Raw genomic sequence first — 23,712 nt, forward strand, 5'->3', positions numbered from 1 at the left:
CTCAGTTGAGAGTGTCATGCTCTGTCAATATCTGTTGGAGGAGTTGTCATTCTCTGTTACTAGAGTTGTCAATCTCAGATGCAGGAGTTGTCAGTTGCAGCCATTCTCGCTGTGTCAAGCTTGTGACTTGCGTTGTATCAGGTTGGTAACAGCTTGTATCTCGATAGGACTGAATGTAGCCAGGAGTTGTCTTAGGTTAGTCTAATGTGCCAAAACGTTAGTCAAACCACCTAGGTTGTGTTTGTTCTGGAGAGTTCAGCTAGTCCGAGTGATCTGGGTTATCCTATGTTTTATCCCTGTTTCGATCTTTTTTTCGACTATAGGGGTTTTGTAGCAGCCCAGCAACATCCGTGTGACAGAGTGTCATATTAAGGATATAATAATGCTTTCCCCCCCTTGCAGAAAAAGTAGGAAAATGGACTGAAATTGTTGGATAAGTGGATTTGCAGTATCTCAACAATCAGAATAGCGAATATTCCATCATCCAAACTAAGCTTCCTCAGATCCTAACCCATTGGTCATTATCGAGCCTCGTGACTCCGGCTGTGTTGATATCTTTGTATTACCTGTTATCATTCTATCTATCTGGTTATTGCTTTATGTGTTGGTTGGTATTTCACTATTTAAGTAGTATAGTTACTGATTCTATTGACTGAAGGATTGCTATTGCTAACATCTTCTGTGATGGAAGCCGAGGGAAAGGCCACCAAGAGATTCGGGTGGGTCGGCCTTCTATATTTCCTAGTCGCCCATTACGATATTCCTTTACGAGAATAGCCTACTTTCGCTTCTAAAGTGCCTTTTTTTTCAACAACTCAATAGAACTTTTTTCTTTTTTCATATTATGTTATTTGCACTTTGGATTTTCCTCTCTCGCTCCTGGACTCTTGTTTAGCTTGTTAGAGGGAATGATCCGCCCGGGGATCCGGGTTTTTTCCTTCCTACGATGAAGGTGCCTTAAACCAAATGAATATCTCAAGCACTCGAGTAAGCTGTGGACGCACATTGAGGACGAAGGGAACGCGCGTCTGTCCTTCTGTCATTGGACTGATCATTTCTTTTGGCTTTCTAGGCCATAGATTAGTGAACTTTCTCTTTTAATGAAATAGATCTTTCAAGTTTTCGTATGAGTCTACTAGTCATAGGTTTCTATTTTGTTAGTTCTACCGGAGATAGGTATGGAAGCCACTATGAGTATATATCCAGGTATGCTTCTAACTTCACCTCACACCATAAACGGAATCCCTATCATGAGCGCAAATGTATTTACAAGTTCAGTAGCCTGAGTGAGCTTTCTCCTCAATATGGATGTGGTGACTGTTCATAAACTCCTTGAAAATCAGACAGACTTATTATCAGTGCTCCAAGCTCCATGTGTTCTAGGGCTAAGACTACGTTGGTGTAGGCTCCCCTTATCCTTCCTCTGGCATTCGCCGATCGATTTCTAAATGAGTGGATTTTCGATTCTCTAACTGCTCAAATAGCAATGGTTTCCTGTTCTGCATTGACCCTAGGATTGGCGGCTTGGCTTAAAGAATATGGGATTCTCTTTCTGGTGGAAAATGGCATCTGAAAATGAGACTGAGACCTACTTTTCGAATTGTCAGAGGCCATGAGATCCACTTTCTTTTGGAAAGGAGAAGGGAGAAGAAGCATTTCAACTGTGTGAGGATGGACTCTAGACCCACTCGTTCTGATTCTGTGATTGCAATTTCTCAAAATGGAACATAAAGTTGATCCTGTTTAGCAACTCACTCTCGAAGTAGAAGTACCGGACCAGGTAACTAGAAGATAAGGCCACTCGGCAAGACTGGACTAGTTTAACACGGCTATCTAGTGGAACACTATATATATAGGACTTGTAGAGCTTGAAAAAGCTTGTTTTGGACTTTTTTTCTCTTTTCTGGGCACTGAACTTCATAGACAGGCTTACCAACTGATGAGCCAAAGCAGCAAATTTCTTCTTCCTAGGAGGGGTGGACTCTACGTTGGTAGATCGAACTTTCATTTCTTCCTTCCATTTCATCTGTTCAAGTAGTCTCCTTTTCAAGTAGATACACTTTGGTACCAGACTGGTGTGCATTCCATGCTTACCCAGCGAGCGAAGGAGCGAGCCAATTCCTCTGTTCCGGTAGAGCCAATTCCTTTGAAAAATTGTTTACTTTCTTGTCTTTCCTCCAGTGAACAGAGTGGAAGACCAGGTATCTTCGTAGTTGGCTCTGGAATGATTGCTTGCAGGATTTCATATTTTCCAGTGATCAGCTTAGTTGGAAGAGATAGATAGGAGAAGCGAATGCCAGATGCGCGGTGTGCCAATCAATCCAATTTCGTGAGATCGAGCCAAGATAAGAAGGCAAAATTCTTTGGAGTAAAGTCGCCTGGAAGAAAGAATAGGAATTGATCTAGCTATAGTATAGATAGAGTGTCAGATGAAATGCTTGACAAGGCAAGGAAACAGAACTTCCACATCCTCTGTTCACACTACCTGGATTGGAATTGGTTCTATCGAGATATACTAACTTGAAACAGGAATTTCTTGGTAACTGCTGCTTGTTTGAAGCAAGTGCTTTCGGGTTGGCTCTTCTGATATGTGTATTTGCTACCCATACGGAACAATTTCATTGATGAAAGATGGATGGCTATTCTCCACATTTGCCAGCACAGTGCACTTTTTCTTCTATTTCGTGATTCCTTTCTTTCTGTCGCCATTTGAAAATGGATTTCTCCTCCTGGTTTTAGTCACACACATCTTTTCCACCTAGGAAGGATGCCCCTACGATCATTCGATGCTCTGCCTTCGCCCGAGCGGTCCCCAGGGAAGGAAGCCAATAATGGGAGTGTCAGGGCGGAACTTCATTAATGAAAGGATTTGCACTGCCCCACCGTGCCGCAGGGACGAACTTCAATAGCCCATCATAGCACTCTCAGTCAGGGGGTTAGGGAACTCTTGAAGATATCAATAGAATAACATTTCTTTTTCATAAGTTTCAGTGGACGCAGAGCCAACAAGTGCAGTTTTTCAGCGTAAGGTCAGGTTACAGAAAGGCCTATTTTGATAAGCAAGGCATTGCAAACAAATAGGTAGAGCAGAGAGCTAACCTAAGGACCGAGCTTGTTGTAGTTGGTCTAAAGGGGGAAATAAAGGACTGTCCCGCTACTACTTCCTTGATTCCCGAGAAAGAAGGAAGACCGAGGGTAACTAACTCTTCCTTCTAAAAAATCTATATCCCAGCTCGTTTTCATCGAGCCTTCCCCCCATTTGGAGTATAGCCAAGTGGTAACGCATCGGTTTTTGGTACCGGCATGCAAAGGTTCGTATCCATTTACTCTAGAGCATACTTATTCTAGAAAATAGAAAAAGAAAAAGAAAGTCTCATCCCTACCCTAATAAATAAATGAAAGTAGATTTACATTATTTTTGTATTTCTAGGGGGAATGTTGAGGCAAAATTACGATGCTGACAAGCTGGTTAGGTGCCGAGTTGGATTAGACATCGCAGGTTTCAGTTTAAGAATTGGGAAGAGGTTAAGAACCTAGTGGAATCCACTGCGAGGGGAAGTGCTGAAGTGAAGAAAAGCCCCAATTTTGGAGAGGATTGCATAATTGGAGAGTAGAATTGGAGTAAAGCCATGATCTGGTAGGCGACTGGTACAAGTGCTAGACTGGAGCTAGACAAGAAGCGTTGAGCAGGAACTTGAGAAATTCCAGAAACCTTAGAAGAAACTGGATATGTGGCAACAAGAAGGGCTTAGCCAGAATCTTGAAACAGGTATGATACCGGCACATATCAGCCTGATGTGATGTACCTGAATTCATTCATGTTCTGTGGAGTCTTTCTTTTAATATTCTTATTTTTTCTCAGTTTAATTAGGAAGCAAATGCGGTTTCAAGATGAACTCAACCTCGAAAAGGAATTCAATTAGCTGTGCAGTTAGCCCTTTGATCTTGAATAATTGGTTGAAATGGATATTGCCTGTCACTTGAAAATAAGGTTGTTTCATTTAGAATTCAGCAAGTTTCTTAGAAAATTGTTGTTAAACAGGTTGACGTTCCACTGGGAATGGAATAACAAAGGCTTTTGGCAGTTTGTGGATCGAGATATGATTCGCTTTTTGAGTAATAGTTTCTTTCATTTGGTGTGCTCTTCCTGGAGCCGGTAATAGGAAAAATTTGGTGCATTCTACTTTGCTGTTATGGTATTTACAATCCTTGAATTGTTTGAACCTGACTCTCATTATCTGTCTTCATGGTCTTGAGGGTATTTTGGATATCGTGGATGTAACTGACGATGAATTCGTCTCTTGCCTCACCGATCTGAACACGGAGTTTCCGAAGCTACAAGAGTGCTTGGTTAAACGGTGCCATTAAGTTTCAACTGTCTTTAAACTTACTACTTCAAGTGCAATTATCAACTCCTTGCAAAATTGTTGGCTTTCTCATCTACAAAAGGCAACTCTGGTATTCAAGGAAACATATAATTAGGTTCCACTCACTACGTCAACTAAAGCAACTGCATCTGGAGCACTTACCAGGGAAAATCGAATAAATAATGACGTAGTACGAGGGGATTTTTTCTCACTATTGCCATCCTGTGTTCAGTTCCAATTTCGTAGTAGGAGACAGACTCAAAGTCAATAGATTCCTGTCCTTTTCTATAGAAATAGGCTTGGTCAAGTGCTTAAAAAAGAGGTGACCCGAATGATTTCAATGAATTGCTATTTGGTCAGATTGGAACAATTGGATTCGAAAGGAAAGAAAGACTGTGAACGAAGAGGGCCACCCATGATCGATTGGATTCGGCAAATAAAGTAGAGGGCCCGCCCGTGTCACCACCAGTCCACCGAACCAGCTGTAGATCGCTAACTCTCTTGTCGACGCCCGGAACTTATTTACGAGTTAAGAATGAATTGTTCCCGATTAGAGAGGGCAGGATAAGGATTCAGTAAGAAGGAGAGTCTACTTATGGAAATGCCATCCTCTCTTTCCTCAGTAACGGAGTGACTAGCTACCCTGACTTTTTATTCCAGTTCCATTCTTACTTGTGCAGGAGTCCAAAGTGCATCTTCCAACTCCCTAACTGCGTCTTCCATGAAGTTCGGGAGACCCCTCACGTGCCGTTGCCCGTGAGACTCGCCTTTGTACACTTTGCGCACCGCTTCGGCTAGACCCCGCTACTACCTCGTATCCAAATACCTGCAATCTAGCTCATTCTTTTTTAAGCCCTGCAAACCTAATAGAACCTTGTTTCCTGGGCCAAGTCAGCTTATAAGTAAGTAGGGCTGAAGACAATTTGGTTGTTAGTTTTTCAATCTTCTTCCTTCTATGCTTAGAGTAAGTGGAAATGACCTCCTTGATCAGCAAGTAAGCGAGCAGTAGTTCAGTCTCCGACAAGTGAGGCCGAATAGACCCAGGTGTCCTTTTCCTTCTAAACTAGCTGCTCTCGCTTGACTCTTCTAGTGAGCAAGCAAACTGGTCGGGGAACAGGGTTGGATCAAAGTAATGAATGGGAATAGCACTCACTCGTTGAAGGTAAGCCAGAAACAGGGGTTGTCCTCTCCCTTACTTAAGTCCTAGTCCATCTTTTCGTGCCCCAAAGGGGAAGTCAAGCAATAATGAGCGAACTTGACCCACACCTGACGAAAGAGTTTGGTTGCTCGAAGGAAGCAGAAGCAAAACCTGCTTTCTTTCTGTCCCAACCTCCAAGGGTTCCTCCCTGTATGACATAGTCCATTGGATTGGGGCAATGGTACGCACCTATGTTTCGTGTCCCCTCTCTCACTTCCTCGTCAGATCCTGGTCCCAAAGGGCAATACATTGAGTCGGAAAGACGGGGGGCTTTCGTAAATTCCATTCTCTAGCCGAACTAGCCCCTGGATCAGCTCTCATAGTGGGAGAATCAGAGTCAAGTTAGGCGCAAAAGAGGGGGTTGACATCATTCGTCGTGATTGGATCAATCAGACTCCCCCACAGGAAATGCCAAGGGGCGCCCTTTCTCATTATCATCTACCGCCCATTTCTTCATCATCTGCTGCTGCCTTAAGTGCGTAAAGTAGGCTCAGCTTCTTAGGTTTCTAAATATCTTGTAGTAGCCGAAGGTAGTCCAGTCCGCTTGTTAGATTGAATTGAATCTTATATAGCCTACGTAGCTAAAGAGAAAATCATAATAGTCTAAGTGGACTTCTCAAAGGTATAAATAAGTAGACATTAGTCTTACTATTTCGGTCTTTTTCTTTTTTTGTTATGATGCCCACATTTCATACTTCTCAATTCTTATGTATTCAAGGGTTCGTATGTACTGAGTGACTCTAGGTCTATTCAGATGAAGCTTCAAGAGAGCTTTATTCAGCCTTTGTATGACCGTCTTCCCTTCCTGTCTATCTCCTTCGGTCAGGTAGTTCTGCTTCCGATGCCGGAGGAGCAGGGTGGGATAGAAGGGTAGTTTCTGAGTTCGAGATGTCTGAGCTTGGAGGTTCCGCTTCTCTAATGTGATAATAAAGCAACAAGCAACGCCGCTCCCGTGCGCTCATCCCTTGCTTGTTCTTGAGCGCTAGTCATTCATCCCTAGCTGGGTTCTTGGGATATCTTGATTCTCTTTATGATGATGTAAGGGTCGGCAACGATGAATAAGGAATCGATCGGAAGTTCGCGCCAATCGATCTTCTGTAGGAGTAGGAGGTAGCGCGAATCCCCTCTTTCTTCGTTTAGAAGAGTGCTGGACCTCCACAACGTCAAAGCATAGAACACAGCTCCTTTCGGTCGAACCCTAGGAAAGACGACTTTACCTTTTTCATAGATAGTCTGAGTTCGAGCTATTGTAGTCTCCCCCGTTGACCTTCTTTTTTAGATAGAATCCTCAATGAGTGGAAAGGACTCCCAGACTTGCTCCACAGTACTATACCATATAGAGCCGCGCCCTTGTGATATGATAAGAAGAAAAGGGGCTAGGCCGCCCTCTTTTCTTTTCTGCACCAAGCCTTCTTGTAAAATCGGGTGTATAGCTCAGTTGGTAGAGCATTGGGCTTTTAACCTAATGGTCGCAGGTTCAAGTCCTGCTATACCCAAAACAAAAAAAACCACTCTTGTATTCGTAAGGATGCACAGTGGCCTTCAAAGAGCACTCTTTGGCCTTGAGAAAATCCCCTTTCTCATCAACATCTCAACTTCGCTCGTTGTTTGAGGTCAGTATAAAGGAGATCAGATCTGTCCCGGGAATCGAAGGATACAGAAATATGGAATTGAGCACAGATTATAGGAAACAAGCAAACAGAACAGGATGGATCCCATCTTTAACTGCACAGAGCAGCAGCCTACTATTGATTGATGATCTTACCTTCCTGAGAGTCGAGGAACAGCAGATGAGATAGCCGAAAGGGGGGACCCCGGGTAATAGGTTTCCTTTTCCGGTTTAGGCTTGAGAGAAATGAGGAACTGAACTGAGCACTCCACAAGTATGGATTGGATTGGATTGTTTCATTCTGATACCAACTTTCATGCTGGAAGATAAGGTTGCCATACTGGGAAAGGGGGAAAGGAAATAGGATCCCCTCTCTTCTCTACAGGAATGAACTTCTCCTCGCCGACCACTGGTACTATACTTAGGTTAGGCGCAATAGGTGACTTAGGTTGGGTTGTCTGGATCAATCCTACAACGAATAGCTCTCTTTCCTTTTAATGGAACACTCACTAGATTCTGCTAAATAAGGATAACTGCAAAGATAAGCCGGGTCATCCGAAAATCAAGGAAATATTTCCTGGATTTTCTGCATGGCATATTTCCTATCATTTCACAACCTACTTTTTTTCTTAGTTAGATACTATAGCACCTTCCCTTCAGGGGGAGATGTTTATATACCATCTAAATTCATTCATTCATTCATTACTTACTTGCTCTTCTTTCCCAGTGATCGGAATAGGGATTTCCATGGATTGTAGGCCCACGATTGTAATGATGGTATCAATGAAAGATGAAATAACATGATACTATTTAAAGCAATGGTTGATAGAGCGAGGTATAACCTTGATTGGGTAGACCGAGAAGCAAACCACTAAGCAACTGGACTGCAGCCCCGAGAAAACAAGCAGTTCGGAAAAGCAAGTCAGGAATACGGTGGCGATGCAGCAACGATACGCATTCCCGCAAGGGGTAGTGAAAAGCCATTAGGAGGAAGAGATAGGTTTCTTATTCTAAGCCAAATTACTATACCATAAGGAGATTACCATTATGAGATGACACTTGAGAGGGCACTTTAAAGTGATTGAACCCACTTTCCATGTTAGTTTAAGCAACAATATCGCTAGGGACCAAAGTAGTGAAAACGGCAGCTCCATTTTCCAAAACTTTCTGTCTCATAAGACTGTGAAACCACACAATTTGACATTCCCCTTGGGAAATAGGGAAAAATAGGCCCCGGATCCGATAACTTATGTCTCGCCTAGTGGAAAAGTACACAATTGACTAAGAAGATTGGAAGGTGGTACGAAAATACTCATCGGGTCTTTCGTTCTAGCAGTCATGATATAGCTTCTAGCTTTGACCGCTCTTAAGGTGCCCGCACTCTTGGCTTGAATCGCCGACTTGTGTTTCGGTTTAACCGAAAAGCAGAATCCTATCATTTCACTACTCGACAGAGGCTCCTCATTCATCCATCGGATAGGACGCCCCATCTATGGACCAAGAGAACGAGATATTTACTTTTTTTACATCTGTAACTACATTCTCACATTTCTTTTTTGATCTCATGACTTTTTATGCGATCGGAAAACGAATGAGATCAGAAAGGCCATCATTGGGGCAAACAATGCAATAGCTTCGGTGAGAGCAAAGTCCAAAATGGCATAACCAAATGATTGTTTAGCCAATGATGGATTTCGCGCCACGGAATGAATCAAAGAACTGAGGACGTTTCCAATGCCGACAGCAGCTCCGGCTAAAGCAATTGTAGCAGCTCCGGTACATATTGATTTACCACCTTCTAACATCTCGAGTCGAGAAAACACTTTTCTTGTCACGTTTTTCCTTCGCTGTTCTTTCTTGGATTTCTTGTTGATGATTCGAAGTACTTGGGCCTGCACCTCCATAATTTTCAAATATTGGGTTATGCGGACCACTAATTTGATACATATTATCACAATTTGCAAGGCTTGTCACATATTCAAGAAAATGAGTTGTGGATTGCAAATCATCAGGTATAGGTAATCATCAGGTATAGGTATAGGTAGGGGGTCCGTCAACCCTTGTGGGGCTGGGTGGGGTAGCCTGAACTACTGGAGCAGCTCCCCATTGTGGCTGGGGTAGACTCTCAGCAGCTTGGTTTACGCATGGCATGAAAATCTATCTTTAATAATTATGTGCAAAAAGTCCAAAATAGCCTATTGGGGTTCAGTTGGCGAGAAAAGCCTTCTTCCTACATCTGCGAGTAAGGGGCAACCTTTTTGATTAATTCACAGGTAAGGCAAAGTGCTTTCTTTTAAAGAAGCATCTGGTTCCATCTTTCTTTTGTTAGTTAAGCCACCTTTTCTAAGAAGGATTTTTGTAATTCTGGATTAATAGTACTTAGAATGGCTTTTTCATATTGAGAAATTCTGTCTAGTGGCATTCGATCACAGAAGCCGTTGACAGCAGCATAAATCACAACAATTTGTTTTTCAATTGGAAGTGGTTCATATTGTGGTTGTTTGGGCACTTCTGTAAGCCTTGCACCTCTATTCAGTAATGCCTGAGTGGCAGCATCAAGGTCTGACCCAAATTGAGCGAAGGCGGCCACTTCGCGATATTGTGCCAATTCCAGTTTTGAACTACTGCAGACTTGTTTCATAGCTTTCAACTAAGCGGCAGACCCGACGCGACTGACGGATAAGCCAACGTTAATAGCTGGTCTAATTCTGCGATAAAAGAGCTCTGTTTCCAAACAGATCTGTCCATCTGTAATGGAGATCACATTGGTGGGGATATAGGCCGATACGTCTCCAGCTTGTGTTTCAATCACGGGTAATGCAGTCGAGCTACCTGCACCTGTCTGGTCCGATTGTTTAGCGGCTCTTTCTAAGAGACGGGAATGTAAATAGAAAACATCCCCTGGGGAAGCCTCACGGCCTGGTGGTCGGCGTAACAATAATGACATTTGTCGATATGCCACCGCCTGTTTACTTAGATCATCATATATAATTAATGCGTGCATTCCATTATCGCGGAAATATTCCCCCATGGCACACCCTGAATATGGGGCCAGAAATTGCAGAGGAGCAGGATCCGAAGCGATGGCTGCTACAAGAATGGAATATTCCAAAGCATTCGCTTCTGAAAGAATTTGAACTAATTGTGCCACAGTCGAGCGTTTTTGTCCAATCGCAACATAGACACAATCCAATGTCTCACTCTCATTTGTGCCCCTTGAGTTCATTTGCTTTTGGTTTAATATAGTATCGATAGCTATTGCAGTTTTTCCAGTTTGTCTGTCCCTGATTATAAGTTCTCGTTGACCACGGCCTATAGGAACCAGGCTATCCACTGCTTTTAAGCCTGTTTGCATGGGTTCGTGCACAGATTTACATTCAATAATCCCTGGGGCTTTCACTTCGACACGTCTTCGTTCGTGATCGCTTAGAGCCCCTTTTCCATCAATAGGTACTCCCAAGGCGTCGACCACACGGCCTAACATGGCCTTTCCCGCAGGAACATCCACAATAGATCCAGTGCGCTTGACAAGATCTCCTTCTTTAATAGCGGTATCACTACCAAAGACAACAATACCTACATTCTCATTCTCAAGATTTAAGGATATTCCTTTCACACCGCTGGCAAATTCCACCATTTCTCCTGCTTGAATCTCGTTCAATCCATAAACAGGTGCAATCCCATCTCCAACTGAGACCACTCGACCGATCTCATCCACTTGAAAATTCGTGTAAAAGTTGGTCATTCTACTTTCTAATAGAGTCATGAGTTCCGCAGCTCTAGGTGAGAATTCCATACTTTAACAAATTAGATGGATGATATTTTGAAGGGAGAAATCCGCTTTCAAGAAAAAGATCTTTACTTCACACAATCTCGATTTGAATTCTCATTTGGTGAACCGGGCATCTCGGACAAAGACATTAACAAGAAGAGATGGGAAGACCCTTCGCGGTCCTGCTCCCTGGTCTCTACCTTGCTTACCGCCCCTCGTAGGGGCCAGCGTACCCATACCGAAAACGATTTACTCTTTTTATGGGCGCTTTCGACTAGGCTCTCGCTAAGGAATCGGCCCAAACAAGACCGAGCTTCCCGCGAGAATTGCTACGCTGCCTGCAGTGAAATTGCAAGAATCACTTTATACGCTATTTCAAAATCGAATGAATTGAGCAACTGTATTTCCCCAGGTTTCCATTGGAAAAGGGGCTTTTTTTGTATGCAAGTGATGATCGATTGGCGGAGAAGCCGCTCCCGTGTGGGGTGGCCGTGAGAATGATTCCGAGTCTTCCTGACCAGACCCATGTGGAACTTGTAAATAAATAGGTTTGTAAGTGCCTAGCTGAGTAATAAGATAAGTACCTTTGCTAATAATCCAAAACCTTTCATCTTCTCTTTCTAGATATAGCAGCCTACCCATATTGATAGTGGAATTTTTGATCTCCTCTTTCGGATAGCCCATTTTGACTAAGTGTTATGGGTAAGGGCTTGACCTACCAGTTGAATGGAATCTACCGTTCTTTATGCTCTCGCTAGCTTTGAACTTGTTTGTACCAGTAATCAAACCCAGAATCTCATTTCCCATTGCTTTCATCGCATAGAGCCAGATGCCGCATCCACAGGCCTATGCTGTCAGGACACCGACTCAATGCCACATCGATCTAGCATGTAACACCTCATATCACTTTGCGGCCTCATGCACGGTATTCCCACGGGTGTCGCCTTACCTTTGCCCGGGACCGTTTGCGTCTTTTGGCACATGTATATGATAGTGTCGCTAGCATCCATATGATAAGGAGCCCGGGCAGACATGGCTAGTCGTAAACCCAAAGTGGCACAAACTTACAGGGACAGACATCCATGACCCAGCATCGAACGTGTCGGTCATCAGCGAGTGAATCCAGGCTGTAGCACTGGGCTAGCAGGACTCCGGTGAACCGGGCTGTAGCGGGCTAACAGGACTCCGGTATTCATCGCGTGACATTTCCCCGAGGGGACAGACACAGGAACGAAGAAGGACACATGCCGGCCAGCCTAAGTGTTCCGGAGCAGCAGCAAGCTACCATGGCTCAGTGGAAACACTAGGAGAAATTTCCCGGTAAGAGAGGCTACTAAGGATAAACAACTAGATAGTCAGATCCCACACATACCAAGCATTTCAATAACATACACACAATATGCTCGATATGTGCAAATACAACATGGCATCACAACATGACTCTACAACTCAAGTATTTATTCATTAGGCTCCGAGGAGCGAGATATTACAAACAGGGGTCCTACGACCCAACATTCAGAGCATACAAGTCAAAACACAAGCGGAAGCTATCATGTCTGAGTACAGACATCTATAAATGAAAAGGCTGAGAAGCCTGACTATCTACCAAATCCTGCCGAGGGCACAAGATCGTAGCTGAGGTAACAAGCTAAACGTCGAAGTTCACGTGGAACTACTAGTGAGACTAAAATCTCTCTCTGCAAAAGACATAAATTAAGCAACGTGAGTACAAATGTACCCAGCAAGACTTACATCAGAACTAACTACATATGCATCATTATCAACAAAGGGGGATGGTGGGGTTTAACTGCAGCAAGCCAGCTTTGACTCGGTGGCTATCCTAAACTACGACTGCAAGCAACTCTTTTGAGGAGGCGCGCACGAGTCCAGATATTCACCAACCAATACACCACTATGGAACCGCTCCCGTCTCCCTACGAGAACGCCATCCATAGCACTCACGCTTATCTTGCGTATTTTAGAGTATCCACTTTCACTTGTCTATGAACTGATATAAGCAACCCAGAAGTCCTTTACCGCGGACACGGCTATTCGAATAGATGATGTTAACCCTGCAGGGGTGTACTTCTTCATACATGTTTCCACCACTTAGCGTCTGCACACGACATGTGCTTGGCAGACTTCAAGCGAAAGCCGACGTGGGTGTAGACCACGACCTACCTAATCACTTAAGTCTCTAGTCCAGGTTTATCGCCTATTCGGGTTCCATCCATGAGGAGATCCGGCCGGAGTTTCGCTCACAGCCCCAAACGATGTGTGCAGGGTTCCCGAGATACCTAACGGGTATCCGGTACACCCGGCCACGTGCCTACCGCATCACAGCCCAACCCTATGGTCAGCGCTGTCCACGGCCTCCAGCATAATACAAACACCAGAAACTACTTGCAACTCCTGGACAGAGGACAAGGGTGAATAAGAAGTCGAGCGGGGTCATATTTCAGGGCCCAATGCATGGTAGTAGCTGAATCTTAAATCACATATACAGATCTCAGTGCTTAAGGTCAGCTTCAATGAAACAACCCACCATGTACTCCTACATGGCCTCTCATCGATACCTTTACCAAACCGTGTTCACCACATCACTCTCATTACCGGCACGGTCATTTCACTCTAGCCCATCACCCAGATGAACCAGACCTGACACGACTCTAAGCATAGCAGGCATAGCAAGGTAGGAACAACACATACATATGGCTCAAACAACTCCTACACATGCTAGTGGGTTTCATCTAGTTACTGTGGCAATGACAGGTCATGCAGAGGAAATGGGTTCAACTACCGTAGCACACAGCAGTTTGAAACGCGTTGTCTTAATGCAGTAAAAGAGAGCAGGAGCGAGAACATGGGATTGTATCGATATGATCAAATGGTTGGTTGCTTGCCTGATGGATCGATGCACGGATACGGTTCTTCGCTAGGGTACTCACGGTACTCCTCGGAGACAGAACCTGCCGCAAGAACACCGATACACAACCATCACCAAACAATGTGCGACAATATGATGCATGCATGAAACATGGCAATAAGAGTGTGTTGGGCTAATGCAACTAGAACCAGATGGGTTTGAATCAATTTGAACCAAAGATTCAAATTTCAAACTCATAAATGGCCCTTTAAAGTGTTTTATATTGTTCTGCACTAAACCTCAAGTTAGTTTGTTTAAACATGCATGAAACTAGTACAGATGGATAGATTGGATTTTTCTGATCATTTTTCATATATAATTTGTTTGATTTGGAGCTACGGTTGAAATTATATGAATTTTTGAAGTTTGGGTTATTTTCTGGAATTTATAAATCATTTTAGATTTATTTTAATTCCAGAAAAGGATTACTGCGTCAGCATGAGGTCATGCTGACCTCAGCAAGTCAACAGACCCGGTCCAGGTCAAACCTGACGCGTGGGTCCAGGGTGTCAGTGACTAATTAACTAATTTAATTTAGTTTAAACTAATCTGGATAATTAGCAGAAGGGGGGCCCCACCTGTCATTGACTCAACAGAGTTAACCGGGGCCCACCCGGGGTCAAAGTCAACACGGCTGCACCGGTGTTTAGCCGCCGGCGAGCACGACGCGGCGGCGGAAGTGGTTTTGGCCGTTCCGGCCACCAAATGGGGCGCGGAGGGCATCTACGTGGAGCTGGGGACGAACCGCAGCTCTTGGTGGAGTCAGTTGGGGTCGGGGTGGCCGGAGTTGGCGCCGGCGACGACCTAGGCGGCCACCGGAGTTCGGTTGGGGACGAACTCGAGGCTAGGGTGTGCGGTGAGGTGCGGGGAGTGCACGGTTGGACTCAACGCAGCGTGGTGAGTGCGTTGGACACCAAGAGGTGGCCGGAGGATGGCCGGGAGCACGTCGGCGACGAGATCCACGGCGGTGCGTGCGGGTGATCTTCGTGCGGTGGCAACACGGCTCGGGGGCGAGAGAGGAAGGGTAGGAGGGGTAGCTAGGCTCACAGAGCACCCGTAGAGGCCACCGGCGGGGTCGGGGACGAGCTGATGCGGCGACGGCGTTGAAGGGGATCACCCGCGACGGCGGACTCGAGCGAGGTCGGTGCGGTGGACTCGGGCCTTGCGAGCACACGGGGCTCGGGTTGCTCGAAGGAGAGGAGGGTGCGGAGCTTTCATGCGACACGGGGAGGCGAGGGGAGCACGGTAGGCGTGGCTACGGCGAGCGGCGGCGATGAGATCCGCTCGGGAGAGAGCCAGGGAAGGGGAGAGGGCACGGGCGAGGGAGAGAGGGGTCAGGGGGGTGCGTGGCGCTCGGGGGAGGCGTCCAGATCGTCGGGGAAGGAGAGCGGCAAGCAGGAGGTGGCTCGGCGCGTGCCGGCGGGCGGTGGCCACACGCCTCGCGTCCTTCTGGCGCGAGGTGGGAGACGGTGGCGGTTCGGTGGGCTGGGCCGCTGGAATTGGGCCAGGTGGGCTGAGAGGTGAGCGCCAGGTAGGGTTTCTCTCCTCTCTGCTTTTCCTATTTCTGTTTTTTTTATTTTGTTCTGTGTTGTTTTAGTTTAGTAAAATACTAAACCATTTTATAAAATCCTGAATATAGTTATGTGGCTAGAACTAAAATATACCAAACCACATAAAATGTTCCAGTATTATTGGACATATATTAGTTATATATCAAATATATATCCAATGCAAATAGTTATTGAATTAATTCAAAGGCCCAAAAAAAATGTTTCAGTCACTCCAAAAATATTGGTTTGCATTTTATTCTTGCCAATATTTTTCAAAGCTGAAAAGGAACATTTCCTTGGAAACATTTGAAGCAATTTTTAATGTTGATCATCATTTTTTTTTAAATGATTTCTGAGGCTCTCCAATTTCCCAATTCAAATTTAAAGAAATCTAGACATGATGCATGGATGCAATGCCACTAGTTACAAGCAAGCTCTAGGGCTGTGACAACTCACCCCCACTAAACAAGAATCTCGCCCCGAGATTCAAGACGTGAGGTAAGAGGAAAAGGGAAGTCACAACTATCACAATCTTCATGATCCATTTGCCCTTCTCAAAGAGGTTGATTCATTCCATCATTTTGGTCTTGACGTCTTTGCTTTCGAGATCTTCACTCGACACAACAACAGAAAGAAGGGGGAAACCCTACAGGATTTACTCTTCTTGAAGATCGAGCAACTCAAGATCAGTTCATGGAGAGACGTAGGAACAACTCTTGAGTTGAGACACCAAACACACATTAGGAATGATGGTAAAGAAATGGATGACGAAGGTTCAAATTGGTAGGCAACCATTCCACGCTTAGGAAGGTGGTAATTGGTTGTCAACGCAGCGAGGAGTTGAGTTGCCATGATACCACAACGAGGCACCTTAGGGATGGTGACTCGTAGATATATCCCCTTAAGTGGAAAAAGAATTACCTTTGATTCAGAGATCATTGAAACTCTTTAAACCAGCCTAAGGCAATTCTCGAGCGATCGTTTGGAGGGGGTCGGTAGAATGGCATACTCGGACTTGGATGATGTGGATTACCTTGTTGAAGACAACGTAATGGATGAATTTGCTTACCACCGGAAATGGAAGAGACCCATGGTAGAATGGCACATTGGCGGTGCAAGCTGGGAACAAAATGCAAATGCTGGGAATGATTCTGGTAACTGGGGAAGGACCCAACAATAGAGAGTGAATTCACTGTTTGAAAAGGTCATAGCATTGCCGAGGAAACTGAGAGCACTATACAGTTAATGCCGACGATCAAACCTAGCACTTGCGCATGCTCTCAAGAACTTGAGCATTTCCATAATCATCAAGATTTTACCAATATCCGTGTCAAGGATCCTGGCAACACAACTTGCTACCATGATGAATGATGATGGATGATGTAGATGCAAAGGAAGATAACACTTTCTCAGATTTCACCCTTGGCGGGGCCAAGGAAATAAAATCTGGATGATCGACCGAGAGACATTTAGCACTCCGCTTCTAATGCTCTCCTTAATGTGCTAGCGTAATCCATTTATTGAAATGGTTTCGTAAGCAGACCATCAAGTAAAAGGGTCGGACTTCGGGAGCACAAAAATCCATATAGAACAACTAGGGAGTAGATCCTACGAAATCCTTATGGGGAGGTGGCCAACTTCCTCGATCAAGATATTATAATAACAGGTCTTCCGGCTAGGTGTGTTGGCCACGACATCCACTTTACCGGTTATAGAGGGACCAATATTGTAGTTCTTGGGAAACATTCCAACCATCATATCTGCCTGAGATTCAGATCTGGTTGGTGTCAGGATATTCCAGACTCATCGAGTCTAGGAAGAAAAATGAAAGTTTGCAACACAAATCGACGAGATGACGTTGCGAGATTCTCGGGAAATGAACTACGATAGCAAGTTCCAAAACATGAGCTGGTTCTGCTACAAACATGTGAACACGTTGTCCCAGACAAGCATGACCACAAAGTAGTCTTATAATAAAACACTACCGAGTTCAGGAGGGGGAACCATCATCGAGGATATCGAAGTTTTGTACAAATCCGTCTGATACCTTCGGGACTAGCACTTAGAACTTATTAACCTTGAACAAATCAATCAGTGGCTTGGTGTGCTAGGGACACATATAGAATGGAGGTTGCAAGCCTCCAGACTACAGAATACTTCGCATGTATGCATGACTGATTTGGGATGATTCCAAAGGAAACAAAACAATCTTCCTCGAATTCATGGCGGCAACTTACATCAGATGCACATGAATTAGAGGAAGTCACTACTTTCATCCAAACATAGGATTCATGAACGGAGCACGAAGGCATTGCTTACAAAATTTTCAACACTAGGTTGATGTTCAACATGATTCATGGGGGGAGACGAAATGCTACTGATGGGCTCAACAACAACTCATCAGAATTTCCATATCACTGGACTTCCACCATCATGTGAACACGGTGATAGCATTGGTCAGACCAAAGATGTAATGGTGTATGCTCGAGGGATCAACCACGAGTAAGACAACATTACGAGCATCGTTGGTAGTGATTTGATTTGACGATAGCCCACACTCAAATCAAAGGATTGATAAGACAATAGGTCCAGCAACTGATCACAGGGACCAATCGATGAAGATATCATCTTTCTTAAACACACACTACACAAGAATATCCCTTTGGAACGAACTAAGTCAGGCAAGCTTTTATCTTCCAACTCTCCAAGTTGTTGTCTAGCTTAACCAACTAGCTCAGGGATATCTAACACCGACTCTTGGAGAGAGGGTGGTTCACAAGAAACCAACTTGATCACGAGCTCAACATAACAGTCAGGGGACAACCAGGTAATACTACCGAGAAGATATTCGGAAAATCACGAACCACCGGTATGTTACTAAGCTCGAGAACAATCTCGCTTTTGAGGGCAAGACGATATGATCAAATGAGTGAGCACTTGACAAGATCCTAACTCATCAATCGAAGGGTGCACCGAAATAAGGACTAGGTAGCACGATCAGTCTTAGAAGGATGATTCAAAAACCAACACGCTAAGAATGAAATTATTGTCCTTTAACTACCAAGCAACGAGGTTGCTAGGAGTATTGATTTCACACATCACAATTCATTTGTCGGTATTCCGGTTGCATCAACACGAAGACCGAGGAATGACTAATGATGGTGAGAAGTATCACTACGTCAAAATTCATGAGAGTTGGTGCAGTTCTCATGACAATTCTGGCATAAAGGGGGTAATACTCCAAGGTAGAACAGAACCAAAAGCTGGATTCGCATTTGATCTGTGGAATACAACTGCTTTGACCCAATCCTAGATATGGATGAGGTACTGGAGTTTCTTTCTCCAAGTCATTCAGGACAGAATGGCTTGACGGACCACAAGAGTAATAGGCATCGACAAACGAATGCACGCATACTATTGACTATCAATTGATAGACGAGGGTCAGAATGCAACTAAAGAGAACAACTCAAAGGAACATATAATTTTCTGAGTTGTGGATGCATAGATTAGTATCTCGAGCGAGATCAACATTTCTTCCAGATAACCCATGCAGAGAGGTAGGACTGGCAGAGTCACGATTTATGAATGGAGATCTCCTCAAGAGTACTCTAATTGTGATCTTTTGATCCAATAAACATCTGCCATAAGCGGTTCATAGTATTTGGAAGAAGGAAATACCACGGACCTCGAGGACTATCGCAAAGTTACTAATATCCTAAAGGAACTAGCAAACACTATCAACATGAAGTAAAGTAGAGTGAATCTCGGGTTGAAACCCAGGAATAGAATACCTACTACTAAGTAGCATCACGGAATGCTTTCGAGAATAAAGGCCAGAATCATCACACTGGGACACAAATCATGGCTAGCTTACTAGGTGACTCCCTAAAACTCCTAGGGTCATAATAGTAGCTCCAACATATATACCGAGGCAACAGAGTACCTCAACTGGCGATTAGTGTGCTTATTCTGACCAAACGGACACCAAAACAGAGGGAAAGGATTTTGCAATTGCATTAGATTATTTAGAAACCTGGGATGACTCGGACAGCATAACGGCTATAAATGCTCAAAAAGATTTGAAACAATCACAAAAATGGTGGCATAACCACTCAGAAGCACAATACCAAGGTTTCGAGATCAACAGTTAACATACAGAAGTCGTAGGAACTGAACTCAAACTTAAATCCAACAATCTTATAAGTCTACGGATTAGTAACACGTCATCCTGATAGATAGATGAGAAGGCCTAGTTCTTAGTCCCCGTAGAAGAGAAGAGGATGACTCAGATCAGAGGGCCATGAGGTATAAGGAGTAAAAAGAGCCTTACGTTCCATCCCACAATCAATTCCCTTACATAACTAAAGAATTTCTAGACTCAACTTCGACCAGTTTGGCTTGGTAATCCTACAGGTAGTCAAGCTCTGATACCAACGCTGTCAGGACCCCGACTCAATGCCACATCGATCTAGCATGTAACACCTCATATCACTTTGCGGCCTCACGCACGGTATTCCCACGGGTGTCGCCTTACCTTTGCCCGGGACCATTTGCGTCTTTTGGCACACGTATATGATAGTGTTGCTAGGATCCATATGATAAGGAGCCCGGGCTGACATGGCTAGTCGTAAACCCAAAGTGGCACAAACTTACAGGGACAGGCATCCATGACCCAGCATCGAACGTGTCGGTCATCAGCGAGTGAATCCAGGCTGTAGCACTGGGCTAGCAGGACTCCGATGAACCGGGCTGTAGCGGGCTAACAGGACTCCGGTATTCATCGCGTGACATTTCCCTGAGGGGACAGACACAGGAACGAAGAAGGACACATGCCGGCCAGCCTAAGTGTTCCGGAGCAGCAGCAAGCTACCATAGCCCAGTGGAAACACTAGGAGACATTTCCCGGTAAGAGAGGCTACTAAGGATAAACAACTAGATAGTCAGATCCCACACATACCAAGCATTTCAATAACATACACACAATATGCTCGATATGTGCAAATACAACATGGCATCACAACATGACTCTACAACTCAAGTATTTATTCATTAGGCTCCGAGGAGCGAGATATTACAAACAGGGGTCCTACGACCCAACATTCAGAGCATACAAGTCAAAACACAAGCGGAAGCTATCATGTCTGAGTACAGACATCTATAAATGAAAAGGCTGAGAAGCCTGACTATCTACCAAATCCTGCCGAGGGCACAAGATCGTAGCTGAGGTAACAAGCTAAACGTCGAAGTTCACGTGGAACTACTAGTGAGACTGAAATCTCTCTCTGCAAAAGACATAAATTAAGCAACGTGAGTACAAATGTACCCAGCAGGACTTACATCAGAACTAACTACATATGCATCATTATCAACAAAGGGGGATGGTGGGGTTTAACTGCAGCAAGCCAGCTTTGACTCGGTGGCTATCCTAAACTACGACTGCAAGCAACTCTTTTGAGGAGGCGCGCACGAGTCCACATATTCACCAACAAATACACCACTATGGAACCGCTCCCGTCTCCCTACGAGAACGCCATCCATAGCACTCACGCTTATCTTGCGTATTTTAGAGTATCCACTTTCTCTTGTCTATGAACCGATATAAGCAACCCAGAAGTCCTTTACCGCGGACACGACTATTCGAATAGATGATGTTAACCCTGTAGGGGTGTACTTCTTCATACATGCTTCCACCACTTAGCGTCTGCACATGACATGTGCTCGGCAGACTTCAAGCGAAAGCCGACGTGGGTGTAGACCATGACCTACCTAATCACTCAAGTCTCTAGTCCAGGTTTATCGCCTATTCGGGTTCCATCCATAAGGAGATCCGGCCGGAGTTTCTCTCACAGCCCCAAACGATGTGTGCAGGGTTCCCGAGATACCTAACGGGTATCCGGTACACCCGGCCACGTGCCTACCGCATCACAGCCCACCCCTATGGTCAGCGCTGTCCACGGCCTCCAGCATACTACAAACACCAGAAACTACTTGCAACTCCTGGACAGAGGACAAGGGTGAATAAGAAGTCGAGCGGGGTCATATTTCAGGGCCCAATGCATGGTAGTAGCTGAATCTTAAATCACATATACAAATCTCAGTGCTTAAGGTCGGCTTCAATGAAACAACCCACCATGTACTCCTACATGGCCTCTCATCGATACCTTTACCAAACCGTGTTCACCACATCACTCTCATTACCGGCACGATCATTTCACTCTAGCCCATCACCTAGATGAACCAGACCTGACACGACTCTAAGCATAGCAGGCATAGCAAGGTAGGAACAACACATACATATGGCTCAAACAACTCCTACACATGCTAGTGGGTTTCATCTAGTTACTGTGGCAATGACAGGTCATGCAGAGGAAATGGGTTCAACTACCGTAGCACACAGCAGTTTGAAACGCGTTGTCTTAATGCAGTAAAAGAGAGCAGGAGCGAGAACATGGGATTGTATCGATATGATCAAATGGTTGGTTGCTTGCCTGATGGATCTATGCACGGATACGGTTCTTCGCTAGGGTAGTCACGGTACTCCTCGGAGGCAGAACCTGCCGCAAGAACACCGATACACAACCATCACCAAACAATGTGCAACAATATGATGCATGCATGAAACATGGCAATAAGAGTGTGTTGGGCTAATGCAACTAGAACTAGATGGGTTTGAATCAATTTGAACCAAAGATTCAAATTTCAAACTCATAAATGGCCCTTTAAAGTGTTTTATCTTGTTCTGCACTAAACCTCAAGTTAGTTTGTTTAAACATGCATGAAACTAGTCAGATGGATAGATTGGATTTTTCTGATCATTTTTCATATATAATATGTTTGATTTGGAGCTACGGTTGAATTTATATGAATTTTTGAAGTTTGGGTTATTTTCTGGAATTTATAAATCATTTTAGATTTATTTTAATTCCAGAAAAGGATTACTGCATCAGCATGAGGTCATGCTGGCCTCAGCAAGTCAACAGACCCGGTCCAGGTCAAACCTGACGCGTGGGTCCAGGGTGTCAGTGGCTAATTAACTAATTTAATTTAGTTTAAACTAATCTGGATAATTAGCAGAAGGGGGCCCCACCTGTCATTGACTCAACAGAGTCAACCGGGGCCCACCCGTGGTCAAAGTCAACACGGCTGCACCGGCGTTTAGCCGCCGGCGAGCCCGACGCGGAGGCGGAAGTGGTTTTGGCCGTTCCGGCCACCAAATGGGGCGCGGAGGGCATCTACGTGGAGCTGGGGACGAACCGCAGCTCTTGGTCGAGTCAGTTGGGGTCGGGGTGGCCGGAGTTGGCGCCGGCGACGACCTAGGCGGCCACCGGAGTTCGGTTGGGGACGAACTCGAGGCTAGGGTGTGCGGTGAGGTGCGGGGAGTGCACGGTTGGACTCAACGCAGCGTGGTGAGTGCGTTGGACACCGAGAGGTGGCCGGAGGATGGCCGGGAGCATGTCGGCGACGAGATCCACGACGGTGCGTGCGGGTGATCTTCGTGCGGTGGCTACACGGCTCGGGGGCGAGAGAGGAAGGGTAGGAGGGCTAGCTAGGCTCACAGAGCACCCGTAGAGGCCACCGGCGGGGTCGGGGACGAGCTGACGCGGCTACGGCGTTGAAGGGGATCTCCGGCGACGGCAGACTCGGGCGAGGTCGGTGCGGTGGACTCGGGGCCTTGAGAGTACACGGGGCTCGGGTTGCTCGAAGGAGAGGAGGGTGGCGGAGCTTTCAGGCGACACGGGGAGGCGAGGGGAGCACGGTAGGCGTGGCTACAGCGAGCGGCGGCGACGAGCTCCGCTCGGGAGAGAGCCAGGGAAGGGGAGAGGACACGGGCGAGGGAGAGAGGGGTCAGGGGGGTGCATGGCGCTCGGGGGAGGCGTCCAGAGCGTCGGGGAAGGAGAGCGGCAAGCAGGAGGTGGCTTGGCGTGTGCCGGCGTGCGGTGGCCACACGCCTCGCGTCCTTCTGGCGCGAGGTGGGAGACGGTGGCGGTTCGGTGGGCTGGGCCGCTGGAATTGGGCCAGGTGGGCTGAGAGGTGAGCGCCAGGTAGGGTTTCTCTCCTCTCTGCTTTTCCTATTTCTGTTTTTTTTTATTTTGTTCTGTGTTGTTTTAGTTTAGTAAAATACTAAACCATTTTATAAAATCCTGAAAATAGTTATGTGGCTAGAACTAAAATATACCAAACCACATAAAATGTTCCAGTATTATTGGACATATATTATTAATATATCAAATATATATCCAATGCAAATAGTTATTGAATTAATTCAAAGGCCCAAAATAAATGTTTCAG

General features: G+C 45.4%; 1 protein-coding gene, 1 long non-coding RNA gene, 1 other non-coding gene and 1 pseudogene across 3 annotated transcripts in view; 1 reads left to right on the top strand and 3 right to left on the bottom strand.

The window, feature by feature from the left end:
• The window catches only part of LOC119295824, a 23,805-nt gene extending 815 nt beyond the window's left edge, over positions 1–22,990 (bottom strand). Inside the window, exons 1-3 of the long non-coding RNA XR_005144338.1 lie at positions 22,980–22,990; positions 16,432–16,436; positions 2,069–2,072 (exon numbers count right to left, since the gene is read on the bottom strand). This is a non-coding gene — a long non-coding RNA (uncharacterized LOC119295824). The remainder of the gene's footprint in view (positions 1–2,068; positions 2,073–16,431; positions 16,437–22,979) is intronic.
• Positions 6,989–7,061, top strand: TRNAK-UUU. Its single transcript has one exon. It is a non-coding gene; the product is annotated as a tRNA-Lys (tRNA).
• On the bottom strand, positions 8,705–9,184 carry LOC119295823 (ATP synthase subunit 9, mitochondrial-like). Its single transcript, XM_037574273.1, has one exon. It carries the CDS (start codon positions 9,076–9,078, stop codon positions 8,737–8,739), a length of 342 nt encoding a protein of 113 aa, XP_037430170.1. The 5' UTR covers positions 9,079–9,184; the 3' UTR covers positions 8,705–8,736.
• On the bottom strand, positions 9,331–11,088 carry LOC119295821 (annotated as a pseudogene).
• Positions 22,991–23,712: the final 722 nt, after the last annotated feature.

The sequence above is a fragment of the Triticum dicoccoides genome, chromosome 4B (genome assembly GCF_002162155.2).
Source record: "Triticum dicoccoides isolate Atlit2015 ecotype Zavitan chromosome 4B, WEW_v2.0, whole genome shotgun sequence".
NCBI lineage: Eukaryota > Viridiplantae > Streptophyta > Magnoliopsida > Poales > Poaceae > Triticum > Triticum dicoccoides.